The sequence below is a fragment of the Narcine bancroftii genome, chromosome 14, assembly GCF_036971445.1.
Source record: "Narcine bancroftii isolate sNarBan1 chromosome 14, sNarBan1.hap1, whole genome shotgun sequence".
In the NCBI taxonomy this organism is placed as follows: domain Eukaryota; kingdom Metazoa; phylum Chordata; class Chondrichthyes; order Torpediniformes; family Narcinidae; genus Narcine; species Narcine bancroftii.
In genome coordinates, this window is record NC_091482.1 from 64,654,295 (window position 1) to 64,676,392 (window position 22,098).

Sequence of the window (22,098 nt, forward strand, 5' to 3'; positions counted from 1 at the left end):
CTTTGATGTCACACATGTAGCCTCTGTACAATTGTACCTATTATTGCTGAATCAACTCAAAACTATAGACGTTCATGAAAGGAACTGGCAGAAGTACTGTATGCAGTTTTGGTTACCTAACTACAGAAGAGATATCAGTAAGATTGAAAGAGTGCAGAGATTTACTAGAATGTTGCCGGGACTTCAGGAATTAAGTTACAGGGAAAGGTTAAACAGGTTAGGACTTTATTCCCTGGAGCGAGGAAGAATGAGGGGAGATATGATGGAGAGTTCTATATAGAGTAAATGCAAGTAGGCTTTTTCCTCTGAGAGTAGGTGACATACAAACCAAAGGACATGGGTGAAGGATGAAAGTTTAGGGGGATCCTCTTCACACAGAGCAGTGGGAGTGTGGAACAAGGTGCCATCTGAAGTGACGAATGCAGGCTTAATTTAGGGAGGGCTATGGACTGCAGAATAATAGTTCAGCACAATCGAGAATAGCCGAATGTTCTATGGTCCCAAGAAAACGAATTGTTTTCCTGAGAGAATAAATTTTGATATGCAACTGGTGCTGTTAGCTGATTCAGTATTTTTCAAGCCCTCTTGCATTTTGGCTGAAGACCATTTAATGACTGACCAATCCATTTGCAAGATCTTGTACTCCTTTTGTATTACAGAATTTGGTTTGTCCTGTAGGTCCTGTGGATTGGTTGATTTACTTTCAGATGGAACCTGGTGTAATGGAAGTCTATAATCGTGAAACAGAAACTGATTCTTTGATTAGTTCACGTGATCATAAAGCTGACACTTCAATTGTACCCCCTAAGATCACCCAGTTCTTTTGGTCCTGGACTTAACTTGTTACCTTGTTCGGTGGATTCTACAGCCATGGAACAACACAACCTACTTGCCTGGATTTATACATAGGCAGTTATTTCAAAGCCATATGTTTTACTTGATTTTAATTTGATTCAGCTAGCTCTGATTTGCCAAGATGTAAATCTGGCAGTAATGAACCCATATTTAGGGCTCAAACCATGTGATCAAAAGTTAAATAGTAGAGCAACACTTCATCTAATGAAATTGTTACCAAAGACTGGTTTAGTGCCTTGATGGCATTAACCCCCATGTTGCTCACTTTACAAAATGACTCAAATAGTGTCCATAGTCAGAAATAGCTCAGCTAATTCTTTTCAAGACTACTTCGATAATTAAAGTTGTCTAAGGTTATTCAGAATTTTTGTATAAAGGTAAAATTAAGTGGCTCTCTGTAAGACATTAGTTCTGTACTAAAACTATCATTTGCACAACCAAAGCTTCTCTCTCACACACACACACACACACACTCACACATCTCCCATTCATCATCTTGTATACTCTCTTGAATGTGGATATAAATGTGGTATAAATGTGTTCACTTTTAATTAATTAATATGACTGATATTACTACTACATATCATTAACGGTACTGTACAAAGGAGGGGTTGTGTTTATTAAGACAATTTTACATTGATTTAAAAAGTTATAAAAAGGGACAAGATTAAAAAAAAAACAAATAAAATAGAGAGTAAGATCTTCCAATCCAATGTAAAAATTAGGAGAAAGCTTAAGAATTGGGAGATATTCTAAATAATTATTTTGGGTCGGTCTTTTTTGTGGAAGGCATTATAAAACATTCCAGTAATTTTGTGTGCAATCACAATTGCCCATTACAGGAAGGAAGTGGGGGCTTTGGAAAGGGCACACAAGAGATTTACCAGGATGTTGGCTAGATTAGAGGGTATGACCTATAAAGAAAGGTTGGACAAACAGGTTGTTTTCTCAAGTGTCGGAGGCTGAGTGGACCATCTGTGAGAGACATTTTTCATTGCCCATAAACTTTCCAGTGTCCGGAGGAATTATTTTCCAGAAGTATTAACATTTGATACTTGGGTGCAGGTATGTCCAATCTATCCTATTCCTCCTCTCTATGTTTTCCTATCGACCCAGACCTTATCATTCTCACCTCGTTTATTCTTAATGCCGCTTACCCATACCAAGGGTTAAGTAATGGTTGGAGGAAACTGGAAAATTGCAGGATCACAGGTAAACATTGAACTCCACACAGACAGGACCAAGGGTAATGACTGAACCCAAATCCCTGAAAATGTCAACAACAATTGTAGCACCACCATCTATGCTTTTATTCTGTCAAGTTTTAATCATTTAGTCCAGTGGGAAGGTAGAATAAAATTATATCTTAAATTACAGCAAAGCCTTTGGTCTAGTTCTTTCTAGCACTCAAAGTATTCTGATTAGTTCATTGTGTTTTGAATGTCAGTATGTCAAATGCTGTACCATAATATGAACTGAACACAGATTCAGATTTTAGATTTATTGTCAGAATACATAGATGACATCACATACAACCCTGAGACTCCTTTTTCCTGCGGGCCAGGCAGAATTGCCACTAATTTGGTAGTGCAAAAAATAAACTGTACACAGCATAAAACATGTTAACAAATTGACTGTGTAATACAGAGAGAACAAAAGGAAAATCAATAAAGTGCACAAGTAAGAGTCCTTAAATGAGTCCCTGATTGAGTTTGTTGTTGAGGAGTCTGATGGTGGAGAGGTAGCAGCTGTTTCTGAACCTGGTGGTGCGAGTCTTGTGGCACCTACACCTCTTTCCTGATGGCAGCAGTGAGAACAGAGCATGTGCTGGGTGGTGAAGGTCTTTGGTGATTGCTGCTTCTCTCTGATGGCAGCATTCCCTGTAGATGTGCTCAGTAGTGGGGATGGTTTTTTCACGTGATGTCATGGGCTGCGTCCACTACCATTTGGAAGGGTTTATGTTCAGGGGTATTGGTGTTTCCATCCCAGACTATGATGCAGCCAGTCAGCACGCTTTCCACCACACCTCTAGAAATTGTCCAGAGTTCCTGATGTCATACCAAACCTCTGCAAACTCCTGAGGAAGTAGAGGTGCTGACATGCTTTCTTCACAATGCCATTGGTGTGTTGGGTCCAGGAAAGATTCTCTAAGATAATGACTCCCAAGAATTAAATTAAAAATCTACTTCTCTTCTGACATTACTATACGAGGTCAGTCACAGGGCTAAGGGAAATTACACATGGCAAAAGTAGGAGTTTTTGGTAAGTTAGAAGCTGAAAACTAGAAATTTACTTTTATTTTATATTGAATAAATCATTATTTAGCCATAATTGAACTGTGTATTCTGAAGGCAGAATATCCAATACAATGGAGGCCACCGTCGGTGTCAGTGAAGCTCCCACACTGCATTCCTGACCTAATGGACCATTCAATTACTTTGAAGTATTTTATCAGGGGCTTTGGAAATGTCTGTTGCAATTTTAATAATTGTTTACATTTAACTTACTGTTGACTTGTGCATTTACATTGGTCACAATAAATAGATTCTATTGGTGCTTTTAAGGTAGTGTGGAAAGATGAAGCTTTTTAAGAGACCTTTGAGGAACAAGGGCATCTGTCCATTGTGATCACGCTTGCTTATTAAGTTGTATTGACTGAGACATCTGTGTCACTGCAAATGAAAGATGCTTATTGATTTCCTAACTGCTGTTCACATTCCTTTCACACTTTTTAGGATAAAAAGTTAATCATCTTGGATGCGTATTCATTCTCTGTGAAGGGAACAGACTAAGCCTTTTTGGCATTTCATGAATCAAGTTGTTCAAGTTGAGTGTGTCAAGCAGACAATTACCAGCTTGCTCTTTACGCCTGTCCCTTGATATCACCTGTAACAGAGTAGCCTAATGGAGGGATGTCCCCTTGACATTTGATAGTGACAGTACTCCAATCTTGTTTGTTTGCCACAGAATCAATTCTGTACAATTCAGGACATAATATAACCAAGCATTGAAAATGTGCTATCTGGTAGTTTAACAAAATTACCAGTGACAGTTCAATATTGACTTCATATTAGATGTTAAAAAAAGTTAAAATTATGATTCTCCTCCTTGTCATTGGGAAAATCAGCTATTGACAGGTTGAAAATAGCTTTTTGCTGTGTTTCATTGACACAGGTTATGTGATATAAATATTTATTTCATATCTGTCACTCACTGGTAATGCCAACCATTGATTCCAGTATTGATAAAATGTCAGCAATTTATAGGAAGCGTTTGACCATAGGTTTTTGAATTACTTGGTGCAATATAAAATATCATTTGCTGGACCTCTTCCATTGCCACATTATTCGTGGAATAGTTGCTTTAATGAATAAAATTGATGGGATGCTTTACAATAAGAAATATTTTATTTATCAAATGATATATTGACACTAAATACTAAATAATTATATATAAATCAGATTGACTTGAAAATAAATGTTAATAAAGCTTATAATATTTAAATAATTGCATTATGAACTAAAGATTATAAACATATACTGTATAACAATTATATTACATTGACCTATGAAAATTTTGTTTCTTTTTGGCAATTTTATGCATACATTTTCATTCATGTTGTAATATTAGCCATTTCCTTCAAAAAATTGTGAAATCTAATTTCATTTTTTTTTTAAGGGTTTAGCTCATAGGAGGAAAACCTGTACCTGGGTGGGTAATTGCTGGCCAGAAATACAATCAGGAGTTCAAAACATGCCTTGAAAATGAGATTCTGGAGATTAAATAATAATTGTCTTGATGTTCAATTTTATCTTAATTTTTTTGTGATGAAATATAATTTTTTAAGATTATATTTAGTTTATTGTTTTGTTCAGACACTTTTTTTTAACATTGAGCTGAGCCACTTTGTGTTATGACTTCATAGCTGTAGAGGGTGAGCTGTGGTTAATTACCATAGTATGAATTTTATTGAGCATGTGCAACTGAATTTACTCATTGTATTGCTACACAGTATTTTGCACTTATCTGAGATATTGAACGACTACTGAGCTAGTCATGGTAACCAAATCTTATAAAACACAGGTGACATTTTTTATCATGCAAACTAGCTTAACGAAAGTCATCTGAAAGGGCTGTGTGTCTGTTTGAGAGGGTTTATCTGCATGAGCGGGAAGAGTGGAATTTTGTAAGTTATATTTTTCAACAGAGCCAGGCTTTTTAAACCTCATGGTGACAAATCAATTTTATGGTTTAAAATAACTGCAAAGTCTTGGAGAAATAATAATCTGTGAAAATATGTTTGGAGAATGGCTCCACGGTGCTTGATGGTGAATATGAGTTGAACTGATGGGCTGCAATATAGTGACATTACATCATCAAACACAAAGCCTTTTCGAAAGATTTGTAAACTGTTAATAAACAATGAATCCACTTAAAATGTTTCAAAAAATTAAATGGAAAAAGTCAAAAGCAAATAAAACATTTACCTAAACAATTTATTAAAAATGTGAATTAATTAATATTTACCCTTTTCCCTGACAGTCTTGTAGTTTGTATCTGCAGTAGGTAACTGTGGCGAGTTGCAGTAAGCTTATGCTCTCTTGCTGAGTGGGTTCAAATTATGACGAAGATGGGAGAAGGCCTAGAAAACCCAGTAAGCTTGGGACTTCAGCATTTGCACTGGCATCCCAAACTTCCTGGTACAGGCATAAATGCCAGCAGTTTGAGTTTGAAGTGCTGGCTTTCCTGGAAGTTCTGACCTTTGATTTTAGTGCATTTGCCCCCTTAGATGATTAAAACTTCATCACCAAAAACACTGAAAATAGATTTGCTGCCTTCTTTATCAGAAACACTTTATTTGATGTGATCTTAAAAAAAAGTGTCTGGGCCAATGTCTGCAAAGTTAAGTGGGGAACCACATACTGGTGCGCCAACAGAGGAAGAGATGGGGGAACAGTCAAAATACAACAATAGATTTATAAGAAAGGAATAGAGTGACATGGGAATAAAACAGAAGAAAAAAGAACAAAACTTTTTTTCTCTGTGTGTTTTAAACTGTATGACAAAATGCCATAGAGGTTATTTCTTAACTCTCTTACCAAGTTGACAATTGAAGTCTTTGACATTAACACTTCTGCAGCACCTGTCTCTTGTTTCTATGTGACTGGCATTGAACGCTACAGACTTTGACAGCACCGACATACACTTTGAAGGATGGCTACATTCCTACTTGTTTGTAATGAAGACCAAAGCCACTCTCAGCTAAATTAAATTCTTTCAGTTTTGAGGCAGAATGGTGTGATTTTACACCGAATTCTCATTTTTTGCCTTTGTATTGCCCTCAGGGTTTAAGTGATGCCAGTCTGCTTCCTTTCTCTTCTCCCTCAATCCCCAACCCACTGTTGAGGTTCCTCACACTAGCCCACCTAAACCATGTTATATCATTCCGTTTTGACATCTTTTATCAAACATTAATGAAATGACCCAGGCAAACAAATTGTCATTAAACTTTCCATCACTTTGTCCCTTGGTATTGTCTTTTATAAATTGAACAGCAAATGTTGTATTGATCTTTCCCCACTTGCAGCTGAACTTGAAATGACCTGGATGCTTGTTGTTTATGGCCTTGAGTTACTTTTCCTTGACATTTCTATACGCTTGCCTGACATTACTAGTTTTTTTTTCCACCTTCCCTTCTTTTAGATGAATGAACAGGACATTCAGTATCGAGACATCCTCGGTCATGGCAATGGAGGGACAGTGTACAAGTGAGTATCTGCCTCTACCTATTACCACAGAATGCATTGAGAAATGTTGGTAAAGGGTTTTTTAATGTCCTCCCAGCATCCATCATATGGTTTTGGCTGAAGGCATGCATATCATATTGATTTGATGTTGAAGAATGAAAGCGATTTTGTGGGTGCCTTTCTGTGTACACTTTACACTTAGTCATTTCCATTACAGCTATGATGTATTATCAGTGTTCAGCAAACATGACAAGGTGACACAGGTCGATGAACAGAAATTTCAACTCCTGTTTCCACCTGAATCAACTATTATTGAAATAGTTTATTGAGATTGAGGTATTGATCACTGCTTGCACTAACCTTGGCTTAAAGGGAGTCTGTCTACTCTGGTTTGCACTTGTATATAAAAAAAAACAACCCATTTATTTTTACAACCACTTAAATTTTCTTGCAGTGGCTTGAATTACTTTGTTGTTTCTCTTAATTCCAAAGCGATCACACTCCTCACATACCCGAATGAACAGTTCACAAACTCCAAATGCTAATTGACAAAGCATTTTGAAATAAATGTTGGGGTTGGGGATGGCAGGAATGAGTTATGACTTACAAAGCAAGCAAGCCTGCATATGTTAGTGACTATGGCTTCCAGACTAACCTAAAACTGAGATTCTTGTCTCAACATTTTATGTAATCACCCTCCCAGATACCCATTATGCTGCACAAATAGCTTTTTCACTCAATTGAGTACAGTTACCATCGGTCCACACAGCCATCTATCTTATATATGGTAGTGAGTACAATCTCATTGCATCAACCAGAGATGCTTTTGTTTTGTGTAGGTACCAGGGTATATATGTCATATTTTCAAAATTTCTTGCTTGTTTTTAGCTTATTGAAACAAATAACAAAGAACATGACATGAAGTAAAGAAACTATCACTTGAATTTTGTACTTTTCATCTTCTTGTTTTTCAAATACTCTCTGCAATTCAAAATAATCAGTACGTAGGTAGTTTTAATCACTTTCTTGTTTTAAATGTAAATTACACACTTGAATATGATATGTTTTAGCCAAACATTAGTAATTGTGGTGCAAATGTATTCATCTTGCAGTTGAAAGGCTTTTATAAGTAAATGGATGCATAATACAGTTGGAATTTTTAATGACTATATTTTCTCTAAAAACTACCAATACCTTTTCTTGTGAAAATTACATGGAAAGTGAGTGACGCACAATGAGCTGGCGCAATAATGCTGCTAAAACACAGCCTGCTTGCTGTATATGTCCTTTATCGTGGCACTCTGCAGTGGTGCAGTAGTAATGAGCAAGTCCAAGACACCTTCATATCGAATGAATCACTTGTGTCTTTCCTGGTATGTAAGTAGAGAGAAAGACTGCACTGAACAAGAGCAGGCCTGTAAGTGTGGTCCCAATGAAAATTAAAGAATATCAAAAAATAATTCATTCATTAACTTTTATTAATATTGGATTTACTTTTATGAGACGTGTTCCAGAAATGATGTGAAATCCATTTGGTAATAATAGCCATGGTTTATGAAAGGTCTCGGAAATTTACATAACGGCTAAAGTTCAAGAGATATGAAAACACAAGTTTTAATACAATAATAAATAAAGTTTCCAAATTTTAATCTGCTTAACTCTCCGTGCTCCCTTTTCTTCCCTTTTCTCAGCGTGTCAGAATTGTACCTCCATTAAATGAGCTTGACCTCTGATGACACATCCACAACCAATTAACTAAATTGTTTTCTCCAACTAGCGCCATAGAGTCACTCTCTTCATCTCTACCCTGATATTAGTCCCTCTTCTTGACCTGAGATCGGCAACTGACATACCTCACCACCACCCCAATCCCATCCCTTCCCCAACTTCCAGAAGCAGTCAAGTCACACGTGGCATTCTTTCTATGACAGAAAACTGTACTGGTGTTTCATTGGTGTTTACGGCCTTGGAGCCCAAGCACAAATGAAATTGACAGTGGCAGCTGCAGCACCAGGACATTTGTTTCAACATCCATCTAACAGACTCTGAGTTCGAGACCTTACATCCTTTAAGTTTTGAGAACTAAACTACATACAGGACTGTAAACGAGGTCCCATTAAAGACCAGTAGAAATTCAGCAAGATTTGCTTGCTTTGAAAAATTAAAATTTGGTTACACAATGTGGTGTTTCCAAACTTCGTAGATAATAGGAGGAAAGGCTGATAGATTAAGATGCATTTTAAGTTTCTGAAATAATTCAAAATTATTATGTTGCAAACCTAAAAGATTCTATCACTCAGGTGGTGAATTCTAATTTTGCAGCTGAAACAAATAGATGATGTCCAGGCCTTCAGATTTGAGTTCTTAGCTTGCAAAACTATTACGTAATTTTCCATATGCTAAGGATTTATCCCATCCCAAATCAGTTGTCTCCCTTCTCTGTCTTGAGCACCAAGACCTGTGCTTGCACAATGTCAAAGTCCATTTTGTACTGAAGCTTTAAAAGTGAACTGAGTTTTAGTAATAATTTCATGGTTATATTTTGCTGGTAAAATTTAGAAACTTATTTTGCGTGTGCTATAGTGGAGAGCCTGCTCACAAGGAAACCTGTGGCGACGACAGCTTAATCTGCCTCTGCTGGAACTAGATTTGCATTTCCAATATATAAATGAACCCCATCTTTTGTAAACTCCACTTTTGTTTAAAAATAGTTTCTAAAACAAAGTGCTAAAGGAACTCGGCAGGTCAGGCAGCATTCATGGAAAGAAATTGACGTTTTGGGGATTTATTTCTGGCTCTAAAGCAATTTTGTAAATGTATACAAGCACAGCACTGTGGGTTTAAAGTGTGAGGTTGTCAGATATGAACTAAAGAGGTGGAACAAAGAAATTTTAATGATTATTGAGTTTATTGTCATATACATTGCACAGTGTACACATACACGGAAATTCTCACATGCTGCAGCTGAAAGGTACTTTGAAACCTATGAAAACAACTGAAAAACAAAAATTGAATTGAAAAGAGACAATAAATGCGAAAAAAAAATCAATGAACAATAAATATTCACAGATATTCTGGTGGATTAAAATTTGATGTTGCAATAATGCGGACGGTACTGATTAGTGTAACAAGGAGAGGAACAAGGGTCTTTGGATAAAAACTGTTCTTGAATTGGTCTTCAGGCTTCTGCACCTTCTACCTGAAGGTGGCAACGAGCAGAGATTTTTACCAGGGTGTTGGGGATCTTTTATGGTGTTGGCTCCCTTCTTGAGGCATCATCTCGTATGGATGCATTCAATGGATAAGCTCTAAATGATGGCTATACTAATATGCTAGAATTATTGTATTTTATATTTATCACAAAACTCACATAACCAAACCTAAACGGTATTTTTTTTTCCCCCATAATTGAACCTTAATTGAGGCAATGGCTGTACTGTATTAGTTTTCACAATTTTTTCCACAACTCTAGGTCCAGCGAAGCTATAATTTATTGTAGTTATACAAACCTGGATGATGTGGGTGATATTGAATGTAGACAATGTGATCTTGAAAGGGGACAACAATTTCTCACAAAGTATTTTTGCATATGTACTTAATCGTTCATGGAGTAGGAATAAACAGCAGATAATTTTTTTTAATCCCGCCTGCTCCGAGCAAACAAAAGAGTAATATTTGTATCCCATTTGATATAAGCAAAGTTGATTTTAATTTAGGAATGGTGCCCACACGGTCTGTAAGGAGATTGTACAATCTCCTCGTATCTGCGTGGATTTTCTCCAGGGGCTCCGGTTTCCACTCACCCTTCAAAACCTACCAGGGTGGTAGGTTGGAACAGACGGAGCGAATTGGCCTGTTACAGTGCCATATGTCTAAATTTTTTTTTTAATTTAAAAATAGTGCAAAATGATGAGAAAGCAGTTTGCCTGAAGTTGGAGAATTCAGTGTTCGTTCCAAGATCATCTTCTAGTGTATGTTGGGCCTCAGGATAGCAGTAGAGAAGGAACTGTGATTGAGAATTATACAATGGCATACGATAGGAAGCTCAGGATCATCATTGCAACTTGAGTGCAGCTGCCCTGCGAAGCCATCACCCAAATTGTGGTGGATACCACATTGCAAACCTGGAATGCCAAAGACTGAATGGGAAGAAGTGTAACTGAATTGCTGCTTATCTGGATTGGTTCTTTGGGCTCCTGGAAGGTGGCAAGGGAAGTGGCGGATGGACAAGTGTTGCATATCGTCCAGTTGCGTGGGAAGTGGCAGGACGGGAAGAGAGTGTGAGTGTGCACAGAAGGGAGTACCAGACTCTCGGCCACGGAATGAGCAGTCACTGTGAAATGCAGAAAGGGAATGAAAGGAGAAAAGGTGACTGGTAGAAGGATCGCGTTGGAGCTGGCAGAAATTTGTGAAGACGCTTCACTGGCTCGGTTCTTCCAGCATCGATGTTTTTGTTTCAGATTTCAGCTCCTGCAATTTAACTTGTCATTTGCTGATGAAGTTTCGAGTGATGGATTCTGAAACAAAAACCGAATATTAGTGAAGAGAATAATACCTTTTAAACTTCAAGTTTCAAGGCATTTTAATTTAAATGAAGGTTAGAACTGATTTATATTTATTTCCAATTTACATGGGGCAGATTCCATCTGTTTATCTATCTGGCCATTAATGGAACTATTTTAGTACCACTTTAATCAGTTTTGAAGCTTTCAAGTGACTAGTTTAAACAAAACCTTTCCATCCAGATATACAATGTGTTTATGTTTAGATTTAGACAGATTCAGTGTAAGCTGTGTGGACAGCATTCAGAGCCGACTTGATAAAACTGTTCAATTAAGGCAAAAGCATTTACATGGTGTAATTTACCTAAATTGCCAGTGGGCCTCTTACACACTAGCAGTGTTAGAATTGATTTAAGCAATTGATTTTAGCTGAAGCTGATAAATTTCTGCTTGTTAGTTACAGTAATTTTGCAGAAGACTTTGTAAAGCAGGATTGAAGTGTGCATTTAGCTGATGTTTAAAAGAAATGTTATTTACAGTGGGTTTTTACTGTTTGTTTAGATGTTTGGGCAGCTTGCCAGGCTGTTGAAGCTTAAAATTTTTCTTCTTTAAATATTTAAACAACAAATTATCCAATTTTCCCATTTGCACGAAAGACGAGCTCCTTTTGTAAATAAACAGACAGAGAAATTAATTCCTCTGGTTAAGGAAAGTAGCCTCCAGGCCCAGAAATAAGGGATTCTTGAAATGTGATTTTAAAAATGTATACTTTCAATTTGCATTGTCTGCTTTTATTTAGTTTCATTGCATTCGCTAAAACCACACCAAAGTGCATTTCAGAAAGGGTGCCACTTTGTTAGAAGTGCATTCTCTAAATTAGAATTTAAACCAAAGGGGAATCAGTTGGATAGCTACTAAAAGTTTGTGGGCTGGTGCTAGTTATTGTCCTGGACTCTGGTCAACAATACACATTCAGCCAGCACCTTAAAAACACACTCATTAGTCATTCATCACATTGGTTTTTGCTATCTGCTCTGCAGCTTTTACTTTTGAATCACGTGCAAGAGACTGAAAGCCGATGAAGATCTCCATCATTGAAATTAAGTCTCTCGGTATTTTTGCATTAAACAAGACTCACACCAGTGACTGGCTGAGTTTTTCCAGTACTCTTCTGTTTTTCATCCCATATTGATATTGCCATTTCCCCACAGAGAATCGTTTGGCAATTGGAATTCAAATGTAAAACTGCTGTGTCTGGATCCTGCTAGCTACTTTTGCTTTCATTGATCTTAACTTTTCTCAACTATTTTATGTTCAGATTGTGGAGCAGGGTGCCACTAGTATTAATGCAAGCCTTTTAATTGTCCCGATAATATACACTGTCCCATATTATGCTGGGTGCCTGTCGCAGGATTTAACATTCACAGACACATGCGCACTATATTTCCTGACTTGTTGGAGCACGGGTTGTAGCAGATCCCCATTTCTAACAATTGGAAAAGAGAACAGACAGGTGTGCCAGGCCAGATTTAATGTAACTTCTTACACATTCATAAGAATATGGGAACATACTGTAAGAAATAGGAGCAGGGGCAGGCCATTCGGCCCGTCGAGCCTGATAATAGACTCATCTTGACCTACCTGCCTATACCCCATATCCTTTAATTCCCATGCTCTGTAAAAATCTAGCCAACCTTGTCTTAAAATATATTTACTGAATTTATTCAATGCTAGATCAAGTCTGTGAGGAACTAAGGATAGGATCATTTTAGATTTTTTTTAAACTTTGAGTTTATATAAGTATTTGGTTTTAATTTTTACATTGTTTTAAATCATAACAGTTTTTTAAGATGTTTCTAAAGGATTCACTTATCATTCTCAAATCGAAAAATTAATTCTTCAATGAAGAATGACATTTATACAAAACTGAGATTGTCTCAAATTTCTGCCAGCTCTCACTATTAACAAAGTCAATGAGAATAGTCATGAAATAACAAAATTTGGAAAATATTGCTTACCGGTCGGTGGTCTCCATTTTTGTGGTTTGTATTTGATCATTTAATTTTGAGTTACTCAAGGCAAATAAATCGCCATTTTCAAAAGATGATGTGACTCTAAACCCCAGTGATTTGAAGCTGGCTTCATGGTAGTTAGATGATGTACAACTCTCTATAATCAGTTAATTATTGTATAGCCATTGTCCAGGAGAAATGGTACAGATTAATGCACAAGGACTTTTTAAATTTCATGGATGATAGTGATATTTGTTACTTAAATAAATGTATAATGTGACATTGAATGCAGAAACATTCAAAAGCAAGTTATTTTAAGGCTTAAAACTGCACCTGAAGCATACTCCAATGGCAACAAGAGCTATAGTGCCGCACTATTAAGGCTTGAAAACAGTTCTTATCTCCTTTCGCAGTATTTCAATGACCTACTGCTTTATCCTTTGTTGCTATTATTTCTTTCAAGTGGAATCTTTCTCTTTGAGATTTTGGCTGTCTAGCTTTGCTTTTCCAGACATTTTTCAGATCTCCGGCATTTAGTTTAGCTTTCCTTTCTGTTGCCTGCTGAGATTGTGCTGCTCTCACTCTCTAATATATTAGTAGAGGACCTGTCAAGAGTGGCGACCTTTTTTCCCCTAGTGAGATATATAGACAATAGATACTTCATAGTGAGATATAAGGTTGTAATCTCATGTAAGGGTTCAGATATCCTAAATCAGGAAAGAAAAACTGCAGCATTTCATAACCATCTGAGCCCTGAGAATAGATTTCAGCCTTGAACTCCCTTCATGGTGCAGTATCTGTTATCTTTTTAATTACATTGGTTTATTCCTTTGTAGCTTTTAATTCAGTTTCCTGGCTGTCTCTGTGCCACTGACAGCAAGTTAGCCTTAGGTTGCATCAGATCTGTAGTACCTGTAAAAGATACATGCATGACTTCAAGTAACAAAATTTAAGTGTTAACCACCTCTTCATTGTTCTATATAATTTCTGCATCATGGAAACCTGAATAGTAGTGAATATACTTTGCATTCCATCTTTGGATCTTGATTTGCTCTCAGCCTAAGCGTAAAATTCTCTCTCCTCTCTCCCTTTCTCCCTCTCTCTCCCCCATACCCAGCTCCATTCACTCATCACCATCTCCAGATTCTCATCTCCACTCCTGCCCCAAGCCATGCCCATTAGTTCTCTCTCCAGCTCCAGCCCCCAGCCTTTTCCTCCTACCCCAATCTCCTTTCCATCTCCTCCCCCTTCTTGACCTTCCCCTCTCCTCTCGAGCCACATTCCCCTCGCTCAGTTTTGTTCCCCTCTTCCCAGCCTCCCTCCCATTTTTCTTCCCATCTCTCCCACTCCAATTGGTTTCCTACCTTTCTCCATCGCCCCCCCCCAGCCTCCAGACTTTTCCCCATTCCTCCCTTTGTCTCCACTCAGCCTTGATCTCTTCCCAGAGTCTAGATGTAACTCTCCCCACCTTAGCCTTATCCCACCCCCATGATCACCCCCTCATTTTCTCACTTTATCTGCTAAAGTCGGTTGTTGTAATAGGGCTCTGATACTTGTTCTGATAGGGCATTCATTTATTACAAATTAACACTGAATTAATGGACTTGTTCTCAGAGTCCATGGTGATCAGTGCAGCAAATATAAAACGTCCTGAATCAAGTTTACAGCATATTTGCAAGAAAATATAAAGAGAACTTTACTTGAATCTTAAATACAGGTATGAATCAAAGAAAAAATTTGATGACTTTTCAATCTCCTCTTTCCAATATTTTTATTGAGTATATATAAAAAGAATATGTATCTAACATATATTAACAAATAGCTGTAAACTACCTATGAAAGAGACAAAAATGGTGTATATAAAGCAAAAACCATTCTAATGATCTAACCCCTCCCTTGTGAAGTTTTCAATCTCCTTAAGCACAAAACATACTCTTAAACAAAATTAATTCTTGAAAATATCCATTTAATTAACTTACAAGCAGCTTATTTGTATAATAGAGTCCAATCTTCCAACATAATTGCAATTTCTTGCTTTCAGGGTTATTATTGAATGATTTAATCACTCTTTTAATCTGATAATCTCATGATCATTTCATTTATTTTTGTAATTCATTTTAATATTTGTTTTCTAAATGTTTTGAAATCTTCTAAAGCACCTAAACCTTTGCTAAACACAACCTTTTGTCACTTTAGTTGGATTGCAGCATTTTCCATTGCATGCTGATAAAAAAAAAGGTGTAATTGATGTGCATTTGTCGAGTCCCATCACAAATCTTTTTTTCTGATTTTCTAAAGGTATTGGCACCTCTCATGTGCAGTTCCAAAGTATTTTTTGTATCGGAGCTTGGGCTGCAGACCTGACAGCTGCTATTTAAAAATTAGAGCAAAATCATTTTAATAGGCATTTCCACTAGCCTGGGCTAAAAGAATAGAGAAGTTACAATGTTGGAAAGACTCAGTAGGTCAGGCAGCATCTATGAGGAGAAAAACAAAGTTAACATTTCAGATTAATGACTTTTCATCATGTCCTAGCATTTTTTGTTTTGTTTCAGATTTTTTAAAATGATTATTGGGTTAATGAAACCAATTTCAATGCTCAAAATGCCTCCATAGTATGCCTAGAAGCTACTAACTGACAGAAGAATGCAGATATGTACTATTTTTTTCCTGATGTGGGCACCACCCTCTACTCATTGCAATGATAATGCTTCTTATTTTAAAGAATACGAAAATTAATGTTTGCAAAAATAAGAAATGCATTGAAATGTTTTTTTTCTCTCCAATGGTACGATTGTTTTTTTTGTGTTGTTTTGTCAATTGTTCAGATATTCGTTTATCTCATCATTCATCTCATTCTATTCATTCATCTCATCCAACAAGATGGTGGTGCTGCCGGAGCCGCTGTAGCGGCAGCGCTGCCACTGGTGCAGACCACAGGGAGCGAGGGAGCGGAGATGCAATGCTGTCATCGGCTCCGCACTGGCTTGGAACAGCCCGTTGAGGGAATCGACAGGGGTTTTAGTTGAAATCCCATGACCTTGGGATCTGCGCCTAAGATGGTGACGCCCATTAATTGGCAGCAGCCACGAGGGGCTACAGACTCCAGGGAAGCGGAGGGACTGGTGCAGGGCACCACAGGTTGGGAAGGTCACCCCCAGTCTGAGAAGGAGGGAGGAGATGACTCACGGGACTGTGACCACGGAGGCAGACCAGTGAGGAGGCTCTGCGACTGAGGGACCAAGTGGTGGGCTGCTGGCGACTCGAGGCGAGGAACTCATGGAACCCGCAGGCTGCTGGAGACTGCTGTCGGGAGACTCGCGCCGGGCTGCAGACTGCTGGAGACTGACTCGAACTGGCCGGAGGAGTACCAGGTATTGGAACTGGGATGTGAGAGGGGTGCCGAGGGCGCCAAAAGGTCCCTGGCCATGTCAGAGGTTCTGATCTATAGCTCAGATCGGCAATAGTTTGGACTGGACTCTGTGGCTGTGGAGGCTGCGTAAGCACCGGAGGTGAATCTGCAGATACTCGGTGCCACTGGGGAGGACTCTCTTTTGCTTCTCTTTGACTGTATGTCTGAATGTAAGAACTGTAAGAGGCGCTTAGGCAATTTCTGCCAGTGGTGAATCTGTCTGCCTTGCAGCAGGCAAAAAGAGATTTCATGTAATAAGACATTGTTTTATTACTATGATAATAAATTGAATCTTGAATCTTGACTCTTGAGCTTGGTTAAGGTCCTGTGTTTATAGAAGTGATACATTTCACCCTGTTTTATAATTTATTTGCTCCATATAAAATTCAAGCATCAATTGTTCGTGAGTGAAAAGATAACATAGCCAGTGTTTTATATCCCAGGTCTTGTTGCATTGTTTGACACTGAATTATTAACCCATCTTGGTTATGTATGTATCCTGTCCACTATTTACAAATACATATTTTTAAATGTCAATTTTGGGATAAAAATATTCTCCATTTATGTAACAGTGGTGGGATTAAAGTATCTTATGTGCACATTCTAATGTGCAATGAATCACCATGGACTGTAAACAGTTTAGATAGAGGACATTAAATTGATGTATTCTGTAATGGGTACTGATTAATGTACTGAGTTAGCACCATGCTCTCATTTCTAGGTTTGAATCTAGGCCAAGCCAATTGACTGAAATGTTTCCTTCTGGCTGTAAGAACTCTATATGTAATATATGCAGAATCTCAGTTCCCTTAATGAACTTAATATGTGACTTTTGGCTAAAGAAGTATTCATTTACTCGCATTTACATTTTTTGTACTTCCTTCAGATTATTGAGGGATGTTCTTACTTAAAAACAAATATCTTGTGTTTCAGGAACTTATTGTCAAAATCAAGTACCCAGGAGTCATATCTACTATAGTAAAGTCATTGTATTACCTCCTCCAACAATGCAGCTTAGTGTGATAAGTTTCTATTTCCCTTTCAAACAATGATGGTGCTAATTTATTTTTGTTTGAATTTTTCTTTTGCTGCCCAACCATGCTTATTAAAAATAGTTTGAAACAGTCAATGTGGAAAAGGGATTTTCAGATGTGAATTATCTTCACAAACAGCCTACTTCAGAAGTCTGGAATGGATTAAAACTAGATCCCAGAGGTCAATGACAATATAATGTTTAAACAGGCAGGACATAATTATATTGTACAATCAAAGAAATATTGGCCCAAATTTTCTTTCATGTAAACAGTGAATCAAACAACAGTTACTTTTATTTATTTAAAATGGTACAGCAGCTTCAAATAAGAGGGAGTGTGGCAGCACACATCTGACCGCAGGTGAACTGGCTCCGCATTGTTACGGCCACGGCAGCGGAGCGGCTGCCTCAAGATGGCGCCGCCGGGTGCGTCTTCTTCCATGATCAAGCGGGCTGCGCATGCACACTCGGCTGCACTGTGACGTCACCGCCTGCACATGGGCGGGACTTATGGGCTGCCTTATAAGGGAGAAGCGCGGGTTTTTTTGAAATAAACCGTTGGAAGTGCAAGCGAATTACGGTGTGCAGTCTCTTCATTTCACTTCCCCATGTAGCTACCGCTACAGCACGACATTTTAAATATAACTATGGCTTTTTAACCCAGCAGGGGGTGACCCCAGCAACTTGCCTGAATAGCTGAACTTAGGTTTTACAGACATGGGCTCACTACCTGTCGCCTCCATCCTCCCTAACTTAGAATCTCAATGGAAGTTCATGGCATAAAGAAGCCCATTCAGCCCATCTGTCTGTTCCTCCCAATGACTGACCTATTTAGGTTACTAGCTCTTGGATCATAGATCATGGAACACTATAGCACTGTACAAGCCCTTCAGCCCTCAATGCTGTGCTGACCTATATATTCCTACCATTGTCTTTTCCGTTTCCCTCTTCAAATTCTCATCCAGGTACTTTTTTAAATGTGATTCTGCATCACCCTTTCATGCAAAATGTTTTGCCTCTTTTTTTTCCCCCAAACCTTTGATCCATTAACTTTAATCTCTGTACCATACTCAGCAACTTCTCTCCCAGATAATTAAGGCTCTTCCTGTAAACCTTGTACTGGTCTGTTACAATTGTAAATCGCTCCTCTGTCTCTGTAACTCTGAAGCAACTGCAACTGAGTCAGTGTATCTTCATAACAATACTCTGCTTCTTCCACACTCCACAATTGTGAATAGTTGTGCGTATTTTATCTCCTGGGAAAGAGAGACGTCTAGAAAAAATAGATTTTATTTCTATAAAGTCTCATGCATTTGAACTACATCAGCCTTAATAATGTAGGAGTGACACAGTATATTTTAGTTCTTCCGTTTTGGCCACATTCAACACACTTTCTAGTGCTTCCTTGTACTTGGGTGACCACAAGTATCTGTAATTCTCCAGCATGGCTTTAACTTTACCAGTTGTTTGGTGAGAACTGCAGGAAATTCAATGGCAAACTGACAGCTTTTCCCTGCAAAATCCATGCCTTTACCTCAAAACGAAATAAATAAATGAATCCATTTTTGGTTTTGAATTAATGTTACCAATATAACCAATGAAATGAAAGTGTCTGAGAATTAATTGGCTCAGCTCCTCAATTTAAAATTTCACCAAGCTTCTGGGAGAGCTGCAGCCTGTCTGAAACCAATTCCAAAATAAATTGATTCCCGCTATGCTCCTTCCATATTCTACAATTGTCAATAATGTAGCTTATGTTATCTCCTGGAAAGGATGTATACCTACAAAAAAGATGGTATCAACAGATATTTAAAGCACATCAGCCTTAATATATTGAGGAATGTAGGAAAGCCACTGTATATCTTAATTAGGCTACTTCTGTCATTTCCTGCAGTTTTAAACCATTGTATAATTTTGTTCGGCAACTGCGTAGTGTATTTTTTTGTGTCTTTATTGTAAATAAAGGAAAAGGGAAAATTAGCGGCAATGCTTTCACATTCTAAAGTGATACTCTATTTACCGTCAGCCTCACTTCTGCACTCTCAGGCTCTGTTTTCCTATTAACTACCTCAGGGTTTACATCCAATGCAAGCATGGCACATAACAAGCTCAAGGAGAATTTTATTTAATTTTACATGTTTTTCTGTGGAGTGTGAAATGTTATTGGTTAAATATGCATCTTATATAAATCCTTAATGTCTTTATAAATCCTCATTGACGTTCATGAACAAGAAGAAATCGCGTAAGTGGTAACTAGTGACTCTGTAATGTATGATCATTTCTCTTCATCTCCTCGCTTGCACTGGAAGGCATTGGAGTTAAAGACCTTGATACAGAATATTAGATACAAGGGAGTGATTTCATTGCTGTAATCTAATCTGTAAATTCAGGTGGATGTTCATAAACTGCTCAAGTTTCACTCTTGCGATTTATCCCGCTAGCTGAGCATCCTTGATTAGGTTACAGCCTGGTAATCACTCCCTGCTATCTCATTCTAGATTTAATGCTGATCACAGGTAAAGGGTTATGTGCATAACTAATGAAGTAAAACAATGTAATTAATTATTCATCAGTAGTAATTATATGCAGTCATTTTTACATTTTAATTATCCATCTGGTCTACCTTTCCCAGCAAGCTCCTTTTTTGCCACTAATGCTTCAGTAGAAGTCCAAATATCCGGATGCCAGAAATCCGGTCCACCCAAGAGTCCAGATTTTTGGAAAGCTCAAACATTTTTTTAAATTTAGCCAAGCTTGTGGACTTTATTTTTCTTTAAAAACTGCTCATCTTGATAAATGTGTTTGCTAATGAATAAACAATTTATCTGTCCATCTCTTCTTTATTCCTCCCTAAATATAAAATTTAAAAGTACTTCCCAAGTATCTGGAAAATCTGCAAATCTGGACTGACCCACTTCCTGAAGCAGTTTGGATTTTCAGACTTCTACTCTAATGGTAGCAGTTCACAATATCATTGATTATGTCTTGGTTGAAGTCCTTAATTTCCTTTTGATCAAATACAATTTATTTACTAATTTTCCATTTGTTGAATTATTTAAATGGAATTTCTCAAGGATACCTTCTCCATATCCCTGTTACATAATTTTTTGCTGTCAATTGGAATAATTGTCACCCTAATCTTGTTTTATAAAATAATGCTACAATCATTCATTCAATGTAATTTAAACATGGTGGTTTTGAGAACTGAGGTCTGAATTATGTCAAGGAGTAAGTGCTGTTGGATATCATTTTCCAAATGAATCTCGTCTGCCCAAACGAAATGTGGCACCACTGAAGAAAGTGCAAAGAAACATTATATCCTCTACTAGCACCACCAAAAATTAATTCACTCTTTCTCCATTCCATTTGTTATTTGTTTAATCCTGTGATGTGCAAATCAGTTTAATAATTATCAGTGCAACAGCAGGCATTTCTTCAAAGATCATCCGTTGCATGTGAAGTGTTTTATGGAGTCATAATCAGGTGGAATACAAATTCAAGTCTTTTCTTTTCATTGCTCTCTTTAGAAGGCATTGAGTGAAGGTCCCTAATTCTGGAATTTAAAAAAAAGTTCACAGGAACACCTGAGAAGGGAGCATTTACTAAGAGAAATTGACTTCGTGCTTTTAATGGATGCAGCTTGCAAAAGCTTCTGACTGATGCATACAATGACAGTACACAATCTTAAATATCGCCCATCACAATAAATTGAGAATTCACTGCAGAGGGGAAAGGATGTGATGCTTTTTTTTTTGCCTCCAATGGTTTCTGTAAACTTCACAGAAAATATTTAATACCTTGTAGTGACAATGTGGTGCAGCATCAGGACAGGGAAACCCAAACCATAGAAGATGTTCACGTTAAAAGCTCCTAAAGCTGGATAAATCAGGACAAAATATTTGCTGTGGGAGACAAGCTCTCAAGACACATAAAAGAATGAGCCATAAAGTTAGTTTTTTTTGCACAAGTATAACTGAACGTTTATAATTTTTTTTATCGAGTCTTTTTAATTAAATTAAGTATGCTATTGCAGTACACAAATATTTTGGAGAACTCTTGTGCACTGCAGCAGATTTTTTGTTTACCACCAAGTATACTGTTGTAGTTGTTTAGTGTTTTTTTTCTTTTTTTTTAACCAAGTGCCTGCTCAGCTGCATCTCGTAAGAATTCGGTGCATGTGTACATCGTCCAATGCATATGCCAATAAACTCATTGTCATGAACATTATCACATAGTGGAATAAATGTTCATCTGTGGCATCAGCTGCATAATGTGGTCAGCTTCCACAATTTGCCTTTGCAGACTTCAACTTAGAAATGAAAGACTGGAAGACAATATAGATTTGCCAGGATGCCCCATAAATTTGCTGGGTTAAAAGAGAAAGCAGAGTTAAATTCTCAAGAATTAGATTGAATTTTTCAAGGGATTAAAGGGATTTGATAGAGTAGAGAGAAACTATTCTTAAGGAAATTCAAATAGAAAATGTTGAAAGTACTGAGCAGATCATCTGTGGAGAGAGAAAAACGGCTAATTTTTC

The 22,098-nt window shown here is 37.5% G+C and overlaps 1 protein-coding gene across 20 annotated transcripts in view; it reads left to right on the plus strand.

The window, feature by feature from the left end:
* Positions 1 to 22,098, plus strand: part of map2k5 (mitogen-activated protein kinase kinase 5) — a 241,798-nt gene that overhangs the window by 80,730 nt on the left and 138,970 nt on the right. For all 20 annotated transcript variants that reach the window (XM_069910483.1, XM_069910481.1, XM_069910485.1 and 17 more), the window contains one exon: positions 6,559 to 6,623. In XM_069910483.1, coding sequence (XP_069766584.1) covers positions 6,559 to 6,623 — 65 coding nt within the window. The remainder of the gene's footprint in view (positions 1 to 6,558; positions 6,624 to 22,098) is intronic.